General features: G+C 41.1%; 1 protein-coding gene across 7 annotated transcripts in view; it reads left to right on the plus strand.

The window, feature by feature from the left end:
• Positions 1-24,150, plus strand: part of gapvd1 (GTPase activating protein and VPS9 domains 1) — a 271,874-nt gene that overhangs the window by 137,123 nt on the left and 110,601 nt on the right. For 5 of the 7 annotated variants that reach the window (XM_060931735.1, XM_060931728.1, XM_060931730.1 and 2 more), the window contains exon 8: positions 3,888-4,045. In XM_060931735.1, coding sequence (XP_060787718.1) covers positions 3,888-4,045 — 158 coding nt within the window. The remainder of the gene's footprint in view (positions 1-3,887; positions 4,046-24,150) is intronic. The other 2 variants (XM_060931729.1, XM_060931731.1) reach the window with 1 other exon arrangement.

The raw sequence follows: 24,150 nt of genomic DNA on the forward strand, positions 1-24,150 counted from the left end.
TTTTTAAATTTTTATTTTTTAATATTTCAAAGACGTTTGTACATTACAGGGTATGGAACTTTTTTTTGGCAAAATTCATTGAGATTTTGGAGCAACATATGCTGCCTTCAAGATGACTGCTTTTCCAGGGATATTTCAACAAGACAATGCAAAGCTACATTCTGCATACATTACAAAGGCATGGCTGCAGAAGAAGAGGGTGCCTGTCCCAATAAAAACATGGCGAATTTTGAAATGAAAAATGATGACTTGTTTTGCAGGATAAATGGGGCAAAATAACACTTGAAACGCTTCATCACTTGGTGTCTTCCGTCCCTGAACATCTTTAAGTGTTGTGAGAAGGAATGCAACATTACAAAGTGGTAAATGCTTTTTCCATCCCAATTGTTTTTGAAATGTGTTGCAAGAATCAAAATTGAAATGCGTTTACTTTGGAGAAACAGTAAAAAATTTGAAATAAAATAATGTGCTGTTGTATTACACTCAATGGTACAGGTAAGAGATTTACAAGTCACTTGTTTTCAGTAACTACAATTTCAATGTACTACTTTTTCTTGTGTGTGTATCACACCACAGTGTGTGTTCGCTTCACTTACTTGTGAATATGGTCGTCACTTGAAGATAAACTTCATATCTTCACGCAACAGTGTAATATTCTCCATTTGTCACAGTTTTGGATCTTCGCGTCCTGGATATAGCTTGTATGAAAAATGGTCCATTTCCCAGTAAAACACCATGTCCATATAACAAATATATACAGCAGGGCTTTCCCCAGGGGAAAAAACTATCAGGGCAGTGCTACTGATGTGGAGCCCAGCCTTTAAAGGCTGGCTCCCATGGAGGTCCAGGAGCATGCTCCCTCTGAAAATGTCAAAATTGGAGACTTCAAATGGTGCATTCAGGTGGCATCTATGGCTGATTTAGGCACAATTCAACATTGTTACAGTAAATTTGCTGTGTTTTCCTTCTCAAATATGCCAGGGGCAAAATTTAAAGGGCAAAATTAGATTTAAAATGAAAACACTGGAAGCAGTCACTTCAGAGAAATATTTCATTTTATTGTACACCAACAAAATAGCATAATATTGAACAATATAGCACACCTTTATTTTCCAGTTCCAGGATGCCAGGAACAGAATCGAGGTCAAATCATGCAACAGGTGCCGTCTAGTGACCAGTGCCATGAATGTGGTTTTATGTATGATTGTGAATGGCAGTCGGTGCATGCAGCGAAACCCTTTTTCACTTCTGGGTTGAGTACCAGGATGGTCTCGACCTATAGTATATTACGATATTTTATTTCTATAGTTACTCATTTTCAGAAGGGAATAGGAGATATTTAGGTGTGGAAAGTACTCTGCATTGTTCAGTTTTATGGTATTTGATTTATTTTTTGGTGTGCAGGTGACAGCGAGGCACTGATGCCACATAGCGTGGTGGAGTGCTGTGTATCCGTGCTTTGGGGAAAGCCCTGTACAGGGAACCAGCTTGGAAACATTTGGGGGTGAAGAGAAAATATCAGAGGATTACTTGGCCAACTACAGCCTGGAATGTTTGGGTGACAGACAAATCCTTTTCTATGTGGATAGCCCTAGCGACAAAGCAGTGGGCAATGAGTGAATCTCTTCCTGTGCATATGCCCCTTGACGGAGCGTGTGTGCGGGAGCACGCACATGTATGTGTGCGTTTCTTGAACGTTTCATTGTTTCAATTCTGCTAAATGTCTGTTAGTGGCAACGGATAATTTCAGCAGAGTCCATATAATGCTGAGGTAGTTGAAGTTGTTTGTTGAATCAGTTGGGGGCCATTTCTTTAATAAGCATAAAATCTTTGTTTGGAGGTTTTTTGAGAGACTCGTGTGCTGGAGGTGGTAAAACATGTCTTGAAGGCAGGTGCTAGAAAGATTGTGTTTTAACGTAAACGTCTTATGCATTTAAAGGAGTTATTTTAAAAGGAGTAAAAATTTATTTATTTATTTTTTGCCTTTAATAATGCCATCGCAGTTGTGGACAGCTACAGTAGGAGGCACATGGCTGGGAGGCAGAGAGAGACAGGTGGCAGCAGATAATTGCCCCGGCTGCTTCCTCTCTGCTCATCATGCTGAGCGTACCAAAGGATGGCGTTCACAGAGAGAGCTTAATAGTCTTTGGTATACATCTAACCAAGTGCATCTCATCAGTGCTTTTACATGGATGCAAATGGTGCGCCTTTTGGCGGATGCCGCCTTTTTCACGGCTGTCTGGGGGACTTGTGTGAATCGTGCAGATCCGATGAGGTTTTTTTTTGGGGGGGGGCGTTGGAGTGTCTGATTATAATTTCATCAAAGTAAATTCTGTATTAAAATTACTAAATAAGCAAATGCCATTACAGTCCATGAAACGTAGGAAGTATGAGAAGAAAACAGTGAATCAGAAAGCTGCGCATGTAAAGCCAATTACCTAACTTGCATTGGACTGATGGAAATCCTTGCGCGTGCAGTGAAGTGCAGCCAGCAGCAGATAATGGCGCGCAGCCAATTGGCTTTACATGCGCAGCTTTCTGATTTACTGTTTTCTTCTCATACTTCCTATGTTTCATGGACTGTAACGGCATTTGCTTATTTAGTAATTTTAATACAGAATTTACTTTGAAATTATAATCAGACACTCCAACGCCCCCCCCCCCCCCCCCCAAAAAAAAACCTCATCGGATCTGCACGATTCACACAAGTCCCCCAGACAGCTGTGAAAAAGGTGGCATCCGCCAAAAGGCGCGCCGTTTGCATCCATGCTTTTAGAACAGAAACCAGAAAAGACGATAGGGAAAATGCTGGTGCGATCCTAAGCTCTTGCTGTTTGTCTGGGAACAGCCACCTCAACATTTGCCACCCCTCTGCTGTCCTCATTCACCAAGGCTTAGCCACATTTACCAAGCTCAGCCACAGCTTGCGTCCATCCTTGATTCTTTTGCTTTACCTGAACTTCCCTGCTAAGGCTCCCCCCCCCCCGCCATGCGCGCACACCATCCCACCTCCTTTTTCCCTATTTTACTAAAACACTACTTTTGAACCATCAAGAGTGTTTGTGTGCGTTTTCTATAAATTGCTTTACCTTAGTTTAAGCAAAGCACTCACTATTTTTTCTGTTTAAAAAAAAAAAAAAAAGGACCAAATTCAACTTCAAGCCTGTCTTCTGTGTCATTCCCCTCGTTACTTTGGTGTCATAGTAGTATTAAAGCCAGGGGACACAGGGTTTCATAAAATTTTGGACCTTGACCTGTATTCATCTCATCTCATTATCTCTAGCCGCTTTATCCTTCTACAGGGTCGCAGGCAAGCTGGAGCCTATCCCAGCTGACTATGGGCGAAAGGCGGGGTACACCCTGGACAAGTCGCCAGGTCATCACAGGGCTGACACATAGACACAGACAACCATTCACATTCACACCTACGGTCAATTTAGAGTCACCAGTTAACCTAACCTGCATGTCTTTGGACTGTGGGGGAAACCGGAGCACCCGGAGGAAACCCACGCGGACACGGGGAGAACATGCAAACTCCGCACAGAAAGGCCCTCGCCGGCCCCGGGGCTCGAACCCAGGACCTTCTTGCTGTGAGGCGACAGCGCTAACCACTACACCACCGTGCTGCCCCACCTGTATTCATATTACTCTGAAACCTATTATATGTGAGCCACCCTATATTTAAATGTTGAAGAAATAAATGTAAGTGACTGCTTGCATATTGCTTCTTAGTAGGCAGTTGGATAACTTTTTTTTTTAGTTATTTTTCTGGTTAATTTTGGATTACATTATTGGACTTTGTGCCTCATTAAATGCAGTTTGATGTTACTCTAAGTGTCTGCCCTGTCTAATGCTACACTAAAGATCCACTGATGTCCATTTGCCAGCAGCCACCCGTAGCCGCTCCCGCTCCAACATCACTCAGGACACAGAGTCGGATGCTAGTTACCAGGATCCCCAGCAGGAAGTCATGCCTGAGGAGGTTTTGGTCATCTCATTAGGAACTTCCTCGCAGACCATGCCTGGAATGATGCCTGAAAATGAGGTAACAAAGAAACTCCGTATCCAATATGCCCTATTTGTTAACTTGTAAAAATGCTGTATTTAGTTTCCTGCTTGTTTGAAACTAAATGTACATGTTTTTACTTTTATGGTGATCAGTGCTTCCCCAAGCTGGCCTCTAAAATATTTTCTTTTTCTTCTCTCCATACTTTGAGTGGGGGAGGCATTACGTTTTTGGTTTGCCCATGCATGCATCCATCCAAGATCTCTGGCTGAATGTTTGTAGGATTTATGTGGAATTGTCATTGTAATTATCAGATGGTTTGATTCAATTGTCATACAAACTTGTTACTTCCGCATCGATGTTCAGGAACTTCAGGCCTGTTTTTGCTATGATTTTTGCCATTGGCCCATCCTTGGGTTCGTTCGAGATTCTCATGAACACTATATCTCAAGAATGAGTGGTTTGTGAGTGGATTTATCTGGCTGTATCATTGTAAACAGCAGATGAACTGATTTCAATTTTGGAATTGATCCAAAAAGTGTCAAGGTCACAGCAAGGACAAATATCGGAGAGGTTTTTCTTCAGCGGTTTCCTTTATATTTGATGCATGTTTTAAAGGTAGTTCTGGCATACAAATTAGAAACATTAAGAACTAGACTTGTTCATAGAATTACCCTTTGAATGCTGTTGATGTAGAGTTCGACTTGCCTTTTTTTCCTGTATTTTTCATCCCAGTCTCTCTCTCTCTATCTCTGCGATTTGTCCATTATACATTTTAAGCAGATGCTCTTATTCAGAGCAGTGTACATAAGGAGGAGGATTTTCCGCGATCACGGGGGAACGTGGAAATAGTGGAATCACTTGTCTGAAATGGAACTGCCATTCTCAAACAGACAATGGGTTTTTGTTGGCATCCAGTTTTAAAGTCCAAGAAATTCAATGCATGCAGCTATACACTGAGGTCCCCCCCTCCCCCAAAATGAAATTGAATTTCAGTGTAAACCAGGTTGTCAACAATCAATCAGCATCCTGCTATGTTGTAAAAGATATCCGGGGATTATTAGCAGGATCACCTCACCCCGGAAAATACAAAGCAGCTCACAATGCTGATGTATAATGGTGTTAACAGGGTTGAAACTTGGTAGTTGCACGGTCGCTAGTGGCGACTGAAAGCTGACCAGGGCCACTAAAAGTTGAGGTTTGGTCACCCAGAGGGTGACTATGATTTTGAGAAGTATTGGGAAAAAAAAAGAAATAAAATGTGACTTCTTCCTTGGAGTACCTTTTTCTTTGCTTTCCTTTCCTCAACTCAAAGTTCATGAATTCTAGTAAAAGTTTAGTTCTAAAGTGCAAAATTCAAAGCCGTTTGAGTTTTGATATCGCTCCACAGTATCCACTGCTGTCTGAAATCACTCACTACACTCACATTTAACCCTAACTTTTAAGATTTATGTAATTTTATTAAATGACAAATTCCCATTCACTTTTTTTTTTAGATAATTTTAACACAAACCTACCAAATAAACCTTGCATGATTCATATTCATTAGTGTAATAAAGATTATATATTTTGAATGCATAATCCTTGGGTTTATGTATTTAATATTAATAAAGTATATTGTTTGAATTGCATAATAATCAGGTTACCTATAGGTTGAATCCAGAATGGTTTCCTAAATGTCTTGAATCCAGAAGCTGGTCTGATTATTCTTAAGCAGCTTTAAGATTGTACTGAATGGAAAAGAATTGCATAAATGTGTTGCATTTTGATTAATTTGGTTTATTACCTAAGCATAAATAACATGTAATTTAAATGCATATATGCTATAGCATACATGTATTTAAATTACATGTTATTTATGCTTAGGTAATAAACCAAATTAATCAAAATGCAACACATTTATGCAATTCTTTTCCATTCAGTACAATCTTAAAGCTGCTTAACCAGAATTTACCGGAGTTTAGCTTCTTTGTCGTCGTCTTCTTCTTCTTCTATGTATCTTTGCCAGCCGGCTTCCAAAAAGTTGTGCTATTGCCCCCTATTGGACTAACAACATTTCCGGTTTCCCCATTTCTTCTAATAACTTCTATGAAAACCAATCACACAAATTTTAAATAACAGAATCATGTTTGTTTTATACCTTTGATTATTTAAACCGTATTAATATGTATTAAGTAATTACATTTAATACATTTTAGAGTTGATTAAATTATGTAGATTATAATTAATTTTGATGCATACATTTGAAACATAGACATTCTTAAATAAAATCAAATAGATGTAAATGCATAAAAACTAACTCTGCCATGAATCATTTCTGTGAGTGTATATTGAATTGAATGCCTTTGTCATTGCACAGCTGTACAATGAAATTTCAGTGCAACTCAAGTGGTACATCCAATATAAAATAAGTCTATCTCTCATATATATATATATAATATATATATATATATATATATATATATTATACACACACAATGTCCCAAGTCTTGCCGTTTTTGTATGTCAAGGTTCCCGCCAACGAAAAAAACAGACAAAAGGAAAAACTACAATGAAGAGAGCATAGCCACTACGTTCGTGCACGACACCAATATGCGCCAGGTATAGTGGATGGGGGGGTATTTACACACACTATAGTGGACTGTATAGTGAGTTCGCCATTTTGTAGTGCTGTCCAAATGTGTAGTGAGAATTATTACATCTCATAGTGGACTCGGTGTCCCATAAAGCATCCTAAAAAGTAGTGTACAACTGATGGTCACTAACCAACAATGTATACTATCATGCATTACAGTCATGCATTTTCAGAGCTGTAAAAGCGATTTCATTCGGATCGTTTATTATTTTAGACTGAGTATAGCAATAGTTTGTTTTTCCTTATTATAACGGGCACAAGACACAAGTTGTGGTGCGAAAATGGCGCCAGTATTGTAGTGTGTTGGGGTGAATGGACGGAGAAAGAAACTCATCATAAATGGACGTTCAAGTACAATTAAAAATAGTTAGAGAATAGAAAATAAACCTAAAATAGAGTAAGACAGACAAAATACAAGAATAAAAGTTACATTGCAGAGCAAGGAATTAATCAAGAGCCTCAAATTTGATTTAATAAAAGGCAGTGGCAAAGAAGAAAGTATTCAGCCTTGATTTAAAAGAACTGAAAGATGCAGTCGAGTCATGTCCGAAAATGCCCTCCCCCCATGAGCTCACACTGTAGTCCTTTAAATAGAATTCCCGAGATAGGGAGTAGTGAGTGAGTGATTTTGGACACAGCACACAACTTTCCCGCACTCTGACCTTTCCCATGATTCATTGCGGTGCCATTGCAGAAGCTAGGATCTTTCTTCCCTCCACTGCATTGATGTTTGTAGCTAACTCTAACTACTAGGTAGGTAAGATTAAAGATGACTAAAGGATGGTTACGTGGGTCTGATTTTCTGACGTGCTCTGGGGATATGATCAAAGTGCCCCATCCGTCTACCCTCACGGAATGGAGAGACGACATGAAGTTGTGTTGACGTTGTTAATTATTTTATTCTTAGTGAGGGCGTTGATGGTGAGGAGCGAAGGAACTGCAAAAGCATGGAAGCGTACAACTATCTATACAGTAATAAAACTGGCAAAATTATGTGTAAAAGAGAGGGTGAGTTTATTTGCTTAAAGGCTGAAGTTGAGCCTCGCCAGAGCAAAAAAAAAAAAAAAAAGGGAAATCCTGCAGTCATGCAGCAGCCATCATCTGGAAGGTAGGCTATGTCAGAGTAGAGCAATTGTATTAGTTTAGTAATAATGTAGTTTTATATATTGTAAGTTGCTTTGGACAAAAGCTTCTGCCAAATACTATAACTATAACCGTATTAACCATAAGCGCACAGATCTAGTCTAATAGAACTCTACCAGTCGACTGTACCGTGATGTCTCTTGTATAGGCTCAAGAAGCAAAAGCTTGGTCAGAGAAGCAGAGGCTTTGTATTTTAATGCAGATGCAAATGCTGTCAAATTTTGGAAACAGTTAAACATACTATATTTAAATAATTCCTTGTCTATGTATTTGTCCAAGCTTTTTCAACTTTTTAAACTCCCCTGATCATTCCAGATATTGAATGGTATTTGTTGGCTATTTGTTTACACTTGTACTTGGTCATGAAAGTGTTCCAGAATTTCCCGGAATTCTGGATTTTTAGATTTTCCGCCGGATTTTTTCTGGTAATGACCCGGAAATCCGGATATTTGACAAAGCTCTTGAAAATCTCCAGTTTCCCAAATGGAGAAATTTATTTTTCGTATTTTTCGCGTTCCTAGACACTTTGCATCGTCCTTGCATGGGCGCAGTCCTTAAATAGCCTGAACAAAGTTCATTGATTAAAGACAGGTGTTCTTTGTTAACAACGCGTGTGCCGGAGCTCGTTAGGTGCGCGCGCCTTCAGGTGCACTAGCTAAGGCACGCAGGACTGACACCGTTCTGTGCAAGCGCAACACAATGGCACTAGAAAGCGTATTCAAGCTGCCAGTGTAGCTGCAGTCTTTTTAGTTGCGAATTATGAGTATTTTCTCGTGTTAATAATTCGCCATGTCAAAACAAGCAAAACTTTCCTCCTTCTTTCGATATGAAGGTATAAAAAGTTGCATTTTGTGGTTTCGAAGCCAAGTTTTAGTGCCGTTTCTAGAACACGTCAAGAAAACGTGGAAGAAACAGCAATAATGGAAGAGCCGGTTTCTAAGCTGCCTAAAACTAGCAATGGTAATTATTTTTTTGTTACATAATGCACTCAGGCTGCCAGTCAGTGTGTGACTGAGACACACACACACACACACACACACACACACCCTACGCCCCGATTTATATGAGAAATTTGGTATTCATTGGCGTGTATAAATTTACAGACAATATGAACTAATGTAAACAATTGGCTTCAACTCGCATAAATATAAATTGGAAATTTTTAGTTCACTTTAGCTTCTGCAAACGCACAACTCGACTAAAAGATTGATAAATGAGGCTCAATGTCCCCAACCTTGAAACCTGAAAGCTTTAGAAACTCTAACAGACCTTTACTTTTTAACAGTACTGTTTTGGGATTTTGCTGAGTTTACCTTCAATTGTCTTTTTTTTTTTTCCCAAAGTAATGAACTGTGTAGCCAGGAAAATCACCGCGTTTTCTAAATGCACTCCTGAAAATTACTCATTAACTAGGGGAATTAAATTTGATATTTTTGACATGTTAATCTTTAATGTACATGAAAGAAAAAGGCTTAAAAGTTGTAACTTATTTAGTGAAAATAAGTACGAAAATGCACTAGAATGCAGGGTTTTGCGTGTTAAAATATTTTCGGGGGCTTTTGCGCCCCCCCCCCCCCCCCCCCCCCATTTCAGAGTTTTTTCCTTAGCTCCACTTTTATCTCTGTGTACTTCAACACTGGTCACTCTTGGATTCTCTTCGCTACTGAGACTACATGCACTTATTGTTGGTCACTTTGAATAAAAACCTCAGCTAAATGACACTCATGTAGTGTAATGTTTGAATGATGAACAATATCTAAACAATTACATAGTTAATGTTGATTCATCCATTTCTGGGGGCATACATTAAACATTATGGGGTGTTTATTCAAGTAAAAATGGTTTTACATTTTTTTGTGTTAGACTAGAGAATTTTAAGGGCCACTTTATTTTGGCCTGGGCCACAAAGAATTCAGTGATACTGGCCCAAGTGGACCAAGCGCTGAAGTTAATTTTTAGCCCCGTGTTAAATTCGCATCTACCTGTCTGATGGGACAAGTTGAATATTTGTTGAACATCACCATTTTTATAGTAATTATTCAAGAGTTACACCAATAAAGTTCCAGCAACACAAGTTTGATCACCTCGATCTGGCAGTGTTATTGTTTTTACGAAATTCTGGGGAAGCTGAGTACAGCAGGTGCGTGTGTAAAAAGAACCACTTCGTAATATTTAATTATACATTAGTAGACTTGGAATTAGAGGACTGCGCGGGACAGAATTTTCAGTCCCGCTCCCGCAAAGAATTATGATTTTCAGTCCCGCTCCCGCCCGCGCCTGCCATATTTTGTCCCGCTCCCGCCCGCAAATCCCGCATGATGCAGACGTTCGCGTTATTTCTCACGAAAGTTCTTGTCATTGTTCATGTCATCAACAACAGCTCTTCTAAATTTGAGTGCCCTATCATCTACATGATGTGACACAGTTGTTGGATGGGGCAGAATATCTCGCACATCGAATTTGCCTATTGTGGCTGCCGTGTCAACTAAGTATTGGGCTAACTGAACTACAACCCCGATTCCAAAAAAGTTGGGACAAAGTACAAATTGTAAATAAAAACGGAATGCAATGATGTGGAAGTTTCAAAATTCCATATTTTATTCAGATTAGAACATAGATGACATATCAAATGTTTAAACTGAGAAAATGTATCATTTAAAGAGAAAAAATTAGGTGATTTTAAATTTCATGACAACACATCTCAAAAAAGTTGGGACAAGACCATGTTTACCACTGTGAGACATCCCCTTTTCTCTTTACAACAGTCTGTAAACATCTGGCGACTGAGGAGACAAGTTGCTCAAGTTTAGGGAGAGGAATGTTAACCCATTCTGGTCTAATGTAGGATTCTAGTTGCTCAACTGTCTTAGGTCTTTTTTGTCGCATCTTCCGTTTTATGATGCGCCAAATGTTTTCTATGGGTGAAAGATCTGGACTGCAGGCTGGCCAGTTCAGTACCCGGACCCTTCTACGCAGCCATGATGCTGTAATTGATGCAGTATGTGGTTTGGCATTGTCATGTTGGAAAATGCAAGGTCTTCCCTGAAAGAGACGTCGTCTGGATGGGAGCATATGTTGCTCTAGAACCTGGATATACCTTTCAGCATTGATGGTGTCTTTCCAGATGTGTAAGCTGCCCATGCCACATGCACTAATGCAACCCCATACCATCAGAGATGCAGGCTTCTGAACTGAGCGCTGATAACAACTTGGGTCGTCCTTCTCCTCTTTAGTCCGAATGACACGGCGTCCCTGATTTCCATAAAGAACTTCAAATTTTGATTCGTCTGACCACAGAACAGTTTTCCACTTTGCCACAGTCCATTTTAAATGAGCCTTGGCCCAGAGAAGACGTCTGCGCTTCTGGATCATGTTTAGATATGGCGGCTTCTTTGAACTATAGAGTTTTAGCTGGCAACGGCTGATGGCACGGTGAATTGTGTTCACAGATGATGTTCTCTGGAAATATTCCTGAGCCCATTTTGTGATTTCCAATACAGAAGCATGCCTGTATGTGATGCAGTGCCGTCTAAGGGCCCGAAGATCAAGGGCACCCAGTATGGTTTTCCAGTCTTGACCCTTACGCACAGAGATTCTTCCAGATTCTCTGAATCTTTTGATATTATGCACTGTAGATGATATGTTCAAACTCTTTGCAATTTTACACTGTCGAACTCCTTTCTGATATTGCTCCACTATTTGTCGGTGCAGAATTAGGGGGATTGGTGATCCTCTTCCCATCTTTACTTCTGAGAGCTGCTGCCACTCCAAGATGCTCTTTTTATACCCAGTCATGTTAATGACCTATTGCCAATTGACCTAATGAGTTGCAATTTGGTCCTCCAGCTGTTCCTTTTTTGTACCTTTAACTTTTCCAGCCTCTTATTGCCCCTGTCCCAACTTTTTTGAGATGTGTTGCTGTCATGAAATTTCAAATGAGCCAATATTTGGCATGAAATTTCAAAATGTCTCACTTTCGACATTTGATATGTTGTCTATGTTCTATTGTGAATACAATATCAGTTTTTGAGATTTGTAAATTATTGCATTCCATTTTTATTTACAATTTGTACTTTGTCCCAACTTTTTTGGAATTGGGGTTGTAATCCCCGACCAGCGATGCTGTCATACGGGCGGAGGTCTGCAGCAACAAAATCAACGCATTTCTCCACGGTCTTTTCCTTCAACACATCTGTCACTTTTGCGTTGTTCCCTCTGAACTCCAACAATTGTTGTCCTTTTAAGACAGTACATACATGGCGATTCAGGCCTGATGTACCTGATTTATGGCCGTTGTATGTTAGAACCTTTTGGCACTTATCACAACAAGCAGAGGGCAGCTGATTTCCCTCTGTCGTACACGAGTGAGAACGACTTCCAAATGTCTGATTTCAGGACTCTTGACTTTTTACCGGTAAATGTACCTCTTTTTAAAGCAGCACTTACTTCTGAAGCACTGTGAGCTTTGGGAGCTCTGCTCTTCTGCCATGGTCGGAGATCTCAAACACGGAAGAGCGGAAAGGAATCGGAAACGTATGCGAGATTAGACCACATCTGCAAATTTAGGTGGGGTTTACATTAGACCGTATCAGCGGATCATCAGGTTAACGTTTTTAAAACGATTCGCGTGCACACAGCAACGCCAATACACTGATACGCTCGGCTCCGCAGGCATCCTGCGCTCCAAATCACTCCGCCCTGAACAGCGAGTGCCCTCTGGAGGGTGCGCAGTCCGGCCCCGCGCAGCTCACAGAGTGCGCGAGTGAAGCGCACGAGCAGTGATTCGGGGCTGAGCCGCTGTGTGTGTGAGATCTCAGTGCATATCGGGCATGCGCGTCACTTACCACTTGCAAGTGGAAGGATGGCAAGCCTAAAGACAATCATAACTACACAATGGGCAGTATTTGCATCAGTATTTGCAGTATTTTCATACTTTTATACTCTTTAATGGAAGGTGATACAAGGCGGAAGTCCGTGACATTTTTCAGCAGTCGCGTCACATGACCAACGCCAGCGAATCAGGAAGGTGGATGTCACAGTGACGTTGTCCAATGACGACGCCAGCTAGAGCTCAGCACAGCGTACCCGCGTATTCTCAATGTTTACACAGCACCGGACCAGACACGATCTGGATTGAATACGTGGACCCTGGCGGATTCCCGTTTCCAGGCGTTTTAATGTAAACGGACAGTGCATCCGCGAAGAAAACGAGACAGATACGGTCTAATGTAAACTTGGCCTTAGGCATCTTAAAATGTTTTTATTAATGCGAAATAAAATATCCAGCACAAATTATATATAATGGACATAAATTAATAATTTATAAATTTTATTTTAAACACGTTTTTAGTCAGCGGGACTGCAGCTTATCACCTCTCCCGCCTGCTCCCACGTTGTGCACTCCCCCTCCCGCCCGCACCCGCAATGAGCTTTCAAAATTTGTCCCGCATCACACTGCTTTGCGTCGGGTTCCACGGGTCCCCCGCGGGAGTGCAGGGCTCTACTTGGAATTCATCGAAATTTGGAGAAATTATCAAATACCTCAATAAAACAAGCATCTGTGTTTGAATCTTCATTTCATTCGGACAGTTATTGTATTTTTTTTTTTTTTTTGGTACACGTTAATCCTCACAAATGTCAAATACTTTGTGTGAATTTTCCGGCAATGCAGAACTCGGGGTTTGTTTTCATTCACAACGTGATTGTCACCCTTATGTCCAGTTTTTCTTTTGATTTCATTAAATTAATTTATACTTCAAGATTTAACTTTATTTCCTCCAGAAGCCTTAAATTTGGGTGAGTCTAAGTTTGAAAACTGCAGATCCGATAATGGGTTATAACAGCACATGCACCATAATGGAGCACTGGGTAGTTTGTTTTATTGTTGGTTAAAGTTTGAGTTTTATTGAAAAATTATAAATCATTAAAGCCTAATAATTATCATGAATATACCTACTTTTTGATAAGCTTTGTTCTCCACTTTCCTTTCACTGAACTAGTAAATACATGGTAATAATAAGGTTATGGTCAGGACAAGTAGAAAATCTTGCTGCTTGTCCAAATGGACAAGTGGATTAAAAAGTTGATGTCGAGCCCTGACATACCAAAATGGTCATCGGGACCTGGAAATGTTTTCCTATCGCTTATTACAGAAAATGGGGGTGGGGAGGAATTGGCAAAATCACAAAATGGAACTGGCCATTTCTTGAAAGAGATCATCCCTATGTACAGCAGGACCCTGACACATCCACAGCAGTGAGCAGCCCAGGGAGCAGTTGAGGGTTGGGTGCCTTGCTCAAGGGCACTTAAGCCATTGCTGCTGGTCCAGAGAATCGAACCGGTGACCTTTTGGTCCCAAAGCTACTTCCCCTTCTGCCTTTTTCACATTCTCTCCTTTCCTTTTTTCCATTTTCATCCTTCTTTTGTTCCTTTCTGTATTTAAATTTTCCATCAATCTCAGCTCATTGTAAGCACTATGTTTTCTTCAGGGGATACTGCTCTTTAGTTTTCTTTTTCCCTTTCCCTCTTGTGTTGAACTAACAGTGAAACTGGTATCAGTAAACTAAGGATAGGAACCAGCATACAGTGGTGCTTGAAAGTTTGTGAACCCTTTCGAATTTTCTACATTTCTGCATAAATATGACCTAAAACATCAGATTTTCACACAAGTCCTAAAAGTAGATAAAGAGAACCCAGTTAAACAAATGAGACAAAAATATTATACTTGGTCATGTATTTATTGAGGAAAATGATCCAGTCTTGCACATCTGTGAGTGGCAAAAGTATGTGAACCTTTTGCTTTCAGTATCTGGTGTGACCCCCTTGTGCAGCAATAACTGCAACTAAACGTTTCTGGTAACTGTTGATCAGTGCTGCACACCGGCTTGGAGGAATTTTAGCCCATTCCTCCATACAGAACAGCTTCAACTCTGGGATGTTGGTGGGTTTCCTCACATGAACTGCTCGCTTCAGATCCTTCCACAACATTTCGATTGGATTAAGGTCAGGACTTTGACTTGGCCATTCCAGAACATTAACTTCATTCTTCTTTAACCATTCTTTAGTAGAACGACTTGTGTGCTTAGGGTCGTTGTCTTGCTGCATGACCCACCTTCTCTTGAGATTCAGTTCATGGACAGATGTCCTGACATTTTCCTTTAGAATTTGCTGGTATAATTCAGAATTCATTGTTCCATCAATGATGGCAAGCCGTCCTGGCCCAGATGCAGCAAAACAGGCCCAAATCATGATACTACCACCACCATGCTTCACAGATGGGATAAGGTTCTTATGCTGGAATGCAGCGTTTTCCTTTCTCCAAACATAACGCTTCTCATTTAAACCAAAAAAAGTTCTATTTTGGTCTCATCCATTCACAAAACATTTTCCAATAGCCTTCTGGCTTCTTTAGCAAACTGCAGATGAGCAGCAATGTTCTTTTTGGAGAGCAGTGGCTTTCTCTTTGCAACCCTGCCATGCGCACCATTGTTCAGTGCTCTCCTGATGGTGGACTCATAAACATTAGCCAATGTGAGAGAGGCCTTCAGTTGCTTAGAAGTTACCCTGGGGTCCTTTGTGACCTTGCCAATTATTACACGCCTTGCTCTTGGAGTGATCTTTGTTGGTCAACCACTCCTGGGGAGGGTAACGATAGTCTTGAATTTCCTCCATTTGTACACAATCTGACTGTGGATTGGTGGAGTCCAAACTCTTTAGAGATGGTTTTGTAACCTTTTCCAGCCTGATGAGCATCAACAATGCTTTTTCTGAGGTCCTCAGAAATCTCCTTTGTTCGTGCCATGATACACTTCCACAAACATGTGTTGTGAAGATCAGACTTTGATAGATCCCTGTTCTTTAAATAAAACAGGGTGCCCACTCACACCTGATTGTCATCCCATTTATTGAAAACACTTGACTCTAATTTCACCTTCAAATGAACTGCTAATCCTAGAGGGTCACATACTTTTGCCACTCAGATATGTAATATTGGATCATTTTCCTCAATAAATGAATGACCAAGTATATTTTTGTCTCCTTTGTTTAACTGGGTTCTCTTTATCTACTTTTAGGCCTTGTGTGAAAATCTGTTGTTTTGGGTCATATTTATGCAGAAATATAGAAAATTCTAAAGGGTTTACAAACTTTCAAGCACCACTGCATATCGAGGAAAAAAAGCAGTGGGCCTAAAACAGAACTTTGTGGAATACCAAAGTTTACCTTAGTATGGATCGAGAAGTCACCCTTTACATGTATAAAATAATGGTCAGTCCAATAAGACCTGAGCCAGGACAGTGCTGTTCTCTTAACACTGGAATTCCGGAGAGCTGCGAGAATTTTCGTCCCAAGCATAAGGGTGTGCTTCTCCCCACACAAGCTCACCCCTCCCTCTTCAGCACAGTTACCACCTATGCAACTTTACATCGTTATGCAGATGTTGAGGACTTGTCAGTTTGAGCGAAGCGATGCACATTAGCTCAGAATGTGTAATGTTCAAGAGACAATACCAGATGGTGTAAAAAGTACGCTTTTATGCAAGAATAAAACTGGGTCAAAAAAAAATTTACTCCAGTGACATTTTAATATATTTAGAGAAGATGGTGTGGCTGATGGAAAATAAGAAAAAATATATTAAATTCAAGTGCTGACTGTGTCAAATCCAAATTGTGATGGGAATGAAAACGGAGTGCTATCTTGTATAGATAAAAAGTTAAGTTTGGGAGACAGTATCAGACAATGTAAAAAAGATGCAATGTTGTGCATGAGCACTGTTCACTGAACGTGCTCATTTTTGGTGAACTGAATGAATCGGTTTGTAACTAATGAATGAATGTAGCTCACTGAGAGTGCGATGTCTTGGAAAATTATTATATGACCATCTTGATTTTCCTCATGTGTTCCTTGTTTTGACCAGTGCTGTCTTCAGTCGAGGTGCTCCGATGCACGGTTTGTGACACTATTGATTTGCTTAGGGGAGAGCGGGGAGACTTTGGACAAGTTTCCAGCTTTGTTTGAAACAGTTTGCAGATAGCATCACATTCATATTGCACAAGAGTAACGATGTAGCAGAGGGTATAGTACTGTAGTTTCTCATCATCCGTCCAGCCAGCACCACGGTGTGATGTGGTTTTGGGTTTGGGTCCTTGTCTGTGTGGAGTTTGCATGTTCTCCCCATGTCTGCGTGGGTTTCCTCCAGGTACTCTGGTTTCCCCCACAGTTCAAAGACATGCAGTTGGGTTAACATGGGGTGGCCTTGGGCTGAAGTGCCCTTGAGCAAGGCACCTAAAACTCCAACTGCTCCCCAGGCACTGTAGCATGGCTGCCCACTGGTGTGTGTGCGTGCGCACGCATGCATGTGTTCTCTGCTTCAGATGGGTTAAATGCAGAGGATGAATTTCACTGTGCTCGAGTGTGCATGTGGCAAATAAAGGTGACGGCTTCTTAGGTGGCATGTAAGCTCGGGGGTCCGGGGGTATGCTCCCTCGGAAAATTTTGAAATATAAGGGTTCATTTCGTGGCTTCTTGTTATACCTAGAGCTGATTTTTACCAGTTCAACATGTGGAGGAGTTTTCTGCAGTTCAACAGGGGGAGAGAGGCTATACTTTCCTGAATTCCCACCCTCAAAACAGTCAATACAATACCCACTTGCATCCCACAAGCAGTGTACTGTTCCAAAGGAGACTGCAGTTTATTTTACATCAAACAAAGTGAATGGTGATGCAACATGGCAGGAGTTCTTCAGAAAACTTAATAATTTAAGCTGGAACCTGTCAGTGTTTTGCTCACTCATACCTGGCTTGAAAGCTCTGCCATTTTTGCATAAGTTGCGTATGAATTTTAATTGCGCATCTCTCATCCAATCAAGGCGGAATACCGCACACTCAGCCAGTTAGCACGGAATACCCTTCTCTGACATCAGCTGCGGACTTGGGTCAAGTTCAGGGCCATGGGCTTGCGTAGACTGTGTTGATTTGATTACCCGTTCAAAGGCTATAAAACACATGCGTGTTGATTCTAGCTTTATACTACAGATGGGGATGGCACTAGGATTTTTCATTCTGGGACCCACATGACTGGCCAAATTGGGGTCCCTGGCATTTATTTATTTTGTGGGTCCAGAAAATGTATCTCGCACATTTTTTTGGGGGGGGACATAGTCAGTGTGCAGCTATGATCTTGCCATTTATTTTAGTTTTATTTTTTCCTCTGACAGTCCATGGAGTTGAAGGCTTTTCGGTCATTCTTTGCAAGTGGAATAAAATCTAGAGGACTTTCAGTGACAGATTTTTGTTTATCACGCAGCATCTACCATACTGCTGGGTGTGGGCAAAGAAACAGCCATGCCAGTTAATAATGAAAAGACAACTGCAGTCAGTACAATCTCTCAAACAATTAAAATTTTATTGCATACCAGTAGATTGCATTGCATTCAAAAGCTGAAACATGCAGGCAATACAGATCCATATAATTTACCAAAAATTTGTACTTACTGATCATTTATTCTTCCCACTGCGTTGTGCGCGTGTGCACGTTCACTGCTTGAGATGGGTTAAATGCAGAGGAGGAATTTCACTGTGCTTGAGTTTACATGAGACCCCAAAAAAAAGCTTGTTCTTAATTTACACAATGTTTTTATCCACTTGAAAATTGTTCGGCAAACCAGCTACCAGATTTGGAACAAAACAGCCCGAACTGTTTAGTACTTGGGACTTCTAAATAGACTAGAGATGTTAAAAGCAGAGAAAAGTACAGATACTTCAATACTTAGAATACAATACTTCAAGGCAGGTTTTGTGCTGGAATATTATGGGAAATTCCCAATAAAGAAGAAACCTTTTGTCACATGCACATTTCAAGCACAGTGAAATTCATCCTCTGTATTTAACCCATCTGAAGCAGTGAACACGCACGCACGCACGCACGTGCGCACACACCCCCAGAGCAGTGGGCAGCCACACTAGAGCGCCTGGGGAGCAGTCAGGGGTCAGGTACAGCAGTCAGGGGTCAGGTACACAAGGGCACCTCAGCCCAAGGCCGCCCCACATCAACCTAACTGCATGTCTTTGGATTGTGGGGGAAACCAGAGCACCCGGAGGAAACCCACGCAGACACGGGGAGAACATGCAAACTCCACACAGAAAGGCCCTTGCTGGCCGCTGGGTTCGAACCCGGAACCTTCTTGCTGTGAGGTGACCGTGCTAACCACTACACCACCGTGCTGCCCAAGAAAAATACCTTATGACAAAGGTAAGCTCAAATGTGGCCTTATTGCAGTAACAAACCAGAGCCCAGAGCTTGCGTATTTTATGGCGTTTTTAGCCAAGTCAGAACAAATATAGCCAGAACAAATATATGCAGCTAGTCTTGCCAAGCATTGTCTAATACAGACCCCGTCCACACGTAGCCGGGTATCTGCTAAATTGAAGATATTTTTCTACGTTTTGGCCTGTCATCCACATGAAAACACATCAAAAACGAATATTTAAAAAAACTCCGGGCAAAGTGAAGATTTTTGAAAACTCCGTGTATGCCTTTTCGTGTGGACAGAGATAACCGGAGTTTTGCGTTTTAGAACGTCACAATCTGCGCCAAAAAATGACAACTCTGCCCTGACGTCAAACGTGCGACCTTTGTTTACTGCAGAAGCCAGATTAAGCATGGACTTAAGCTAGCCGCACACCACGGCGATCCACGCGGTACCGAACCGACCCATTTCAGAGTCGACTCCCGACAGGGCACGCACATATCCCCCGACTGTTGACGAGTGCAGTCGCGATTGAAGCGACATGTGACAACTTAATAGCTTTGTGATTAGCTATTGGATATAGTTACTGTTAAATCCAACACTTGAAGATGCTACAGGCTGAATTACAAATGACACAACATGGAATATGTAGCGCACTATCTAGGCTGCATGAGCTATTATTCCCAACCTTAAATAGTGCACTTATATAGGGGAGTTAAAGCGATTTGGAATTCAGCCACACAACTTGAGCAGAGTGGCTTTCCAGCCCACTGTGTCTATGGATAAAGCTTCAGTCTATGGAATTACAGTATATACCTGCATTAGGTGCTACCAACACGTATTTCTCGCGCTAGAAATTGTGTTTAATGATGTCACGTGTTATATGTGAAAGATATGATTGGCTATTGCTAGCGACTCTCGCCGATCAGTCTGGCTCCCGATTAGTTTTTCGAATCGGCTGTGAGATGAGTCGGTACCATCGAAAACTAGTCTTTACGCCTGACTCGCGACTTCAGTTGGCTCGGTACGCTGAAAATCGGCGTAGTGTGCGGCTAGCTAAAGAGTAATGGATCGGAGTAGTGCCTTGAAAGCGTTAATTATTGTGCAGGTGCTATTTACATGTTTAATTTTAGAAGCCCAACTACTGCTCCAAGAGCACAGGCGATGTGATTAGGGGGTAGGATTTGGGGAAATAATGCCATCTACAGGTTTGGAATGCTTATGAATGTGATTGAAAACGCAGATGTTCGGTTATGTGTGGAAGGGATTTTTTTTCGAAGACGAGGTGGTGTGGATAAAACATTTTTATAAACGGGGGGGGGGAATGTTCGGTTTTAAAAATACCCGGCTACGTGTGTACATGGCAAAAATCTATCGCATCCAAAGCCCACATCCAGATATCTGCAGTTGCCATGACATCATGCAAAGGTGACCATGATACTGTGACCTTTTTTGTTCTGTTCACGTTTGCTTTGTTTGTTAAACAACATGACCTAACAGATTTGCCAAGGCAATCGGGAAAAATTGAAGCGGGAGCCATGCATCCTGGGACGCGTTAAAACTTGGAACATGCCTCTTTTTTTTTTTTTTTTTTTTTTTTGGGACATGTGTGTAAAAATGTACAATTTCTGTGTTAATGCGATCCCTGGTAGGCCTAAATTGTAAGCGTCACTGGGCGGCGGTTTAATGGGTAGCGGCATTTCACTAAGTGTAGCAGGACTGCTACACTATGATGCTTTAGGGGAAACCCAGATGTATAAAATTCTCATATCACCTCCTTATTTGTACTAACAAGCCTTAACATTAGCTTAGACTTGGTGGCATAATCCAAGTTGTCACCCGTGTACTCTGCTGTGAGAGCTTGAATGCTGCAGTTAGAGGTTTGCTAACTCCAGACTTTCTCCTACCAAAATTCTGCTAACCTTCAGTAGCATCTGGATGCGCAGCTGCAATGCAGTCATCTTCTCCATCTAACTAATCACAAATAAAGCTACTTCTACTCACAGTAGAAGAATGACTAAACCTCCTGCACTCAACACACTGAGGAAGCTGAGTGTTTGCCGCCTTAATTGTACTTTAGTCAAAGCTTTGAGGTGATTTTAGACAGATCCAAAGTGGATGGCCTCCGCTTGCTGTTTTTAGACAAAGACAAAAGCTTTCTTCCAGAAAATGAAAATGCAGCAGAAGGGGGGGAAAGTGAAAACTGATGAATGAAAAGTGCAAAATTATTGATGGGGGAGGTTAGGTTTAAACACCAACACAAGCAGGAAACTCATGGTTTAAAAAAAAAAAACTTGAAGACAGGAACTATTTCACAGAGAGGACCATTAAAAAGTGCCTAAAGACCAGCCTGGCACCTCTACAATCTATGATGCCCGAGAGAGGAAATTGAGCTGACACTGGAGCACTATTTTTGGTTTTAAAATGACACCTTAGGCCAGACCTGGGCATTTTACGGCCCGCGAGCCGCATCCGGCCCTTTGGTTCATTCTGACCGGCCCGCGTAAGGTTAATTAGAAATTACAAAATAAACGTATTTTCTAATTTTACCTCATGCATGGACTGAATGTGCATTGCTTTTATTTTGAAGTTGTGTTCAACAAAAACGCAATGCGCGCGACATGAAAATGACATGAAATCCCACGAAACCTAATCCCGTGATAACTACTCCCGTAATTTGTCCAGACCAACCACAAACTTGTACGTCATCCTTCAAACGGTCCAGCCAATCACATCGTGTGACGTCACCAGCAGGCGCCAGAGCCGATCTCCGGCGAAAAGCACCAAATGAGGTGACTAAACTACAAATGTGGGCATCATTATTATAATACGATGTATCTTGCTTGATATTTGGAGTAGAAAGACAATATTGTGATGTGTTTTGGGGTGAATGTGACTGAAAAAAAAATGGTACAAACGTTCACATTTTGTTAACCATTGTTTTGGGAAATTTGATTGAATAAATTACATTTTTTGTAAGGCAACCTCGTTTTTTCCATACTCTTACCATTTTTAGCAGCTTGTAAAAACAATGTTATCTATTGCTTTATATAAAGAAATACAATCAATATTATGCAGAATTTAGTTCAGCCTTTTGGTCCGGCCCTCCACAATATTTTCTGTTTCTCATGTGGCCCCATGGAAAAATAATTGCCCACCCCTGCCTTGGGCAGTGCTACAGAGCTCATTCTATTTCACTCCATCAGCCCCAGGTTCAGTTATTCAGTAGATTACATTTCTGGAGAATTGTTCTGCAGGAGCCTGGCTGCCATGGCAAATATCGGTGCATTCTCCTGCACTTGTCCTCTTGCCTCACTCTCACTGTCAGCAAATGCTTGTGGACTGGTACTTGCTCATAGCAGCCACTACAAATTCTAGTTTAAAGCACTTAACTTACCTTGAGCTTAAAAAAAAAATCTATTTTCTGAAATGCACCAGTCCCTTTTTCAGCAGAATACTCCATGATGCTGCCAATCCCCATGTGTTACAGATTAAAAGCCTTATCCTTTTTCCTCCATCATCTCCCTTGTCCAACACTGTTGCCAGGTCTGTGTGGACCCTATCGATCCACATATCATTAATTGGAGTATAGTTTTACACCAGGTGCTTTTCCATTTCCTGGCTTGGGAAGCAACCATTCACACCTATGGACAATTTAGAGTAGCCAGTTAAACTAACTGCATATCTTTGGACTGTTGGGGGGGTGGAGCACCTGGAGGAAACCCACGTAGACATGGGTAGAGCATGCAAACTCCACACAGAAAGGCTCCTTGTCGGCCACTGGGCTTGAACCCAGAACTTTCTTGCTGTGAGGAGACAGTGCTAACCACTGCATCACCGTGCCTACCCCCCCGCCTCCACACTTGGTGCTGATCATTATGGCCAAACAGTACAGTTTTTGTTTCATCTGACCAGAGAGCATGCTTCCAAAAAGCTGGTGATCACCTGCAAACTACAGTCTGGCTTTTTATGCTGGTTTTGGTATATTCTTGCAGAACAGCCTTTCAGGCCATGGTGATGTGCTCAATGGTGCATGGCACATACTTTTTTGGTTTCTGATACTTCCAAAGCCTTCATCATTTCCTTTGTTGTCGAGTTCTGGGTCAATTAACCTTTTGACCCAAAGTGGGTGTGGGTTTTTATTAGTGCTGTCAAGCAATTAAAATAATCGCGATTAATGTCGTGACTGTCATAGTTAACTCGCGATTAATCGCAATTTAATCGCACATTTTTGTCACATGAAAAACCATTGTAATTCTCTTATCAGCATAAAAACGTGAATGGGCTTGCTTTGTACCAATGTGTGTTGTTGTTTTTTTTTGTTTGTTTGTTTGGTTTTTTTAATTGCAGAGCATAACGCGTCTTGTCACAGCCACTGACATCCATAACTTCCATATTAGATGAGAAAACCAAGGGATGAAAAAGTGCATATCACAAAATTTTTTTTTTTTAATTTTGCTCTTCATTAGTTTCTTTTGAAGAGAAGTATTTGCCATAAAAGAAGAAAAAAAACAGATAAAAATAAAAACGTTCATCATAGTGTGGCACTGTATTATCTAATTCTCACTGCTTATAACTCTACACCTACCCGGTGGAGCTGAGCTGGGAAACTGAAGACTGAAGGAACAGTATTGAAAAGTATTTTTCCAGTCTCACCTGTGAAAGGTAATCCCATGTGATCTCGTTTAGACGGTAAACCTGTTGGTACAGTTAAACGCAGCACATGAATGAGGCATCTTTATTCTCGGCTAGACGCTATACCAGAGACGGTTGAAGAATCTCCACTTTGCCCCATCCAATATGGCGGCGAGGATGTTTATATGTCTGTGCCTTTCTCCATCACTCACACGTACTCTTATTGAAGCAGCGCGCGACAAGCCTCAACAGGAACTACGGGTGACTCGCAGGGCCAAATTAGAATTTGCGTTAACGGCACTATTTTTTTTTTAATCGCGTTAAATTGAGATCGTGTTAACGCGTTATCGCGTTAACTTTGACAGCACTAGTTTTTATATATATAATTTTTTTTCTCCCCCATCCATGAGATTTAATTTAGAGCTTCTAAGTCATTAAAATCTACCAGACTTTTTAAAGAGATGGCAAACTTGGTGTATGTAAAC

Source organism: Neoarius graeffei, chromosome 10 (assembly GCF_027579695.1).
Source record: "Neoarius graeffei isolate fNeoGra1 chromosome 10, fNeoGra1.pri, whole genome shotgun sequence".
Taxonomy (NCBI): domain Eukaryota; kingdom Metazoa; phylum Chordata; class Actinopteri; order Siluriformes; family Ariidae; genus Neoarius; species Neoarius graeffei.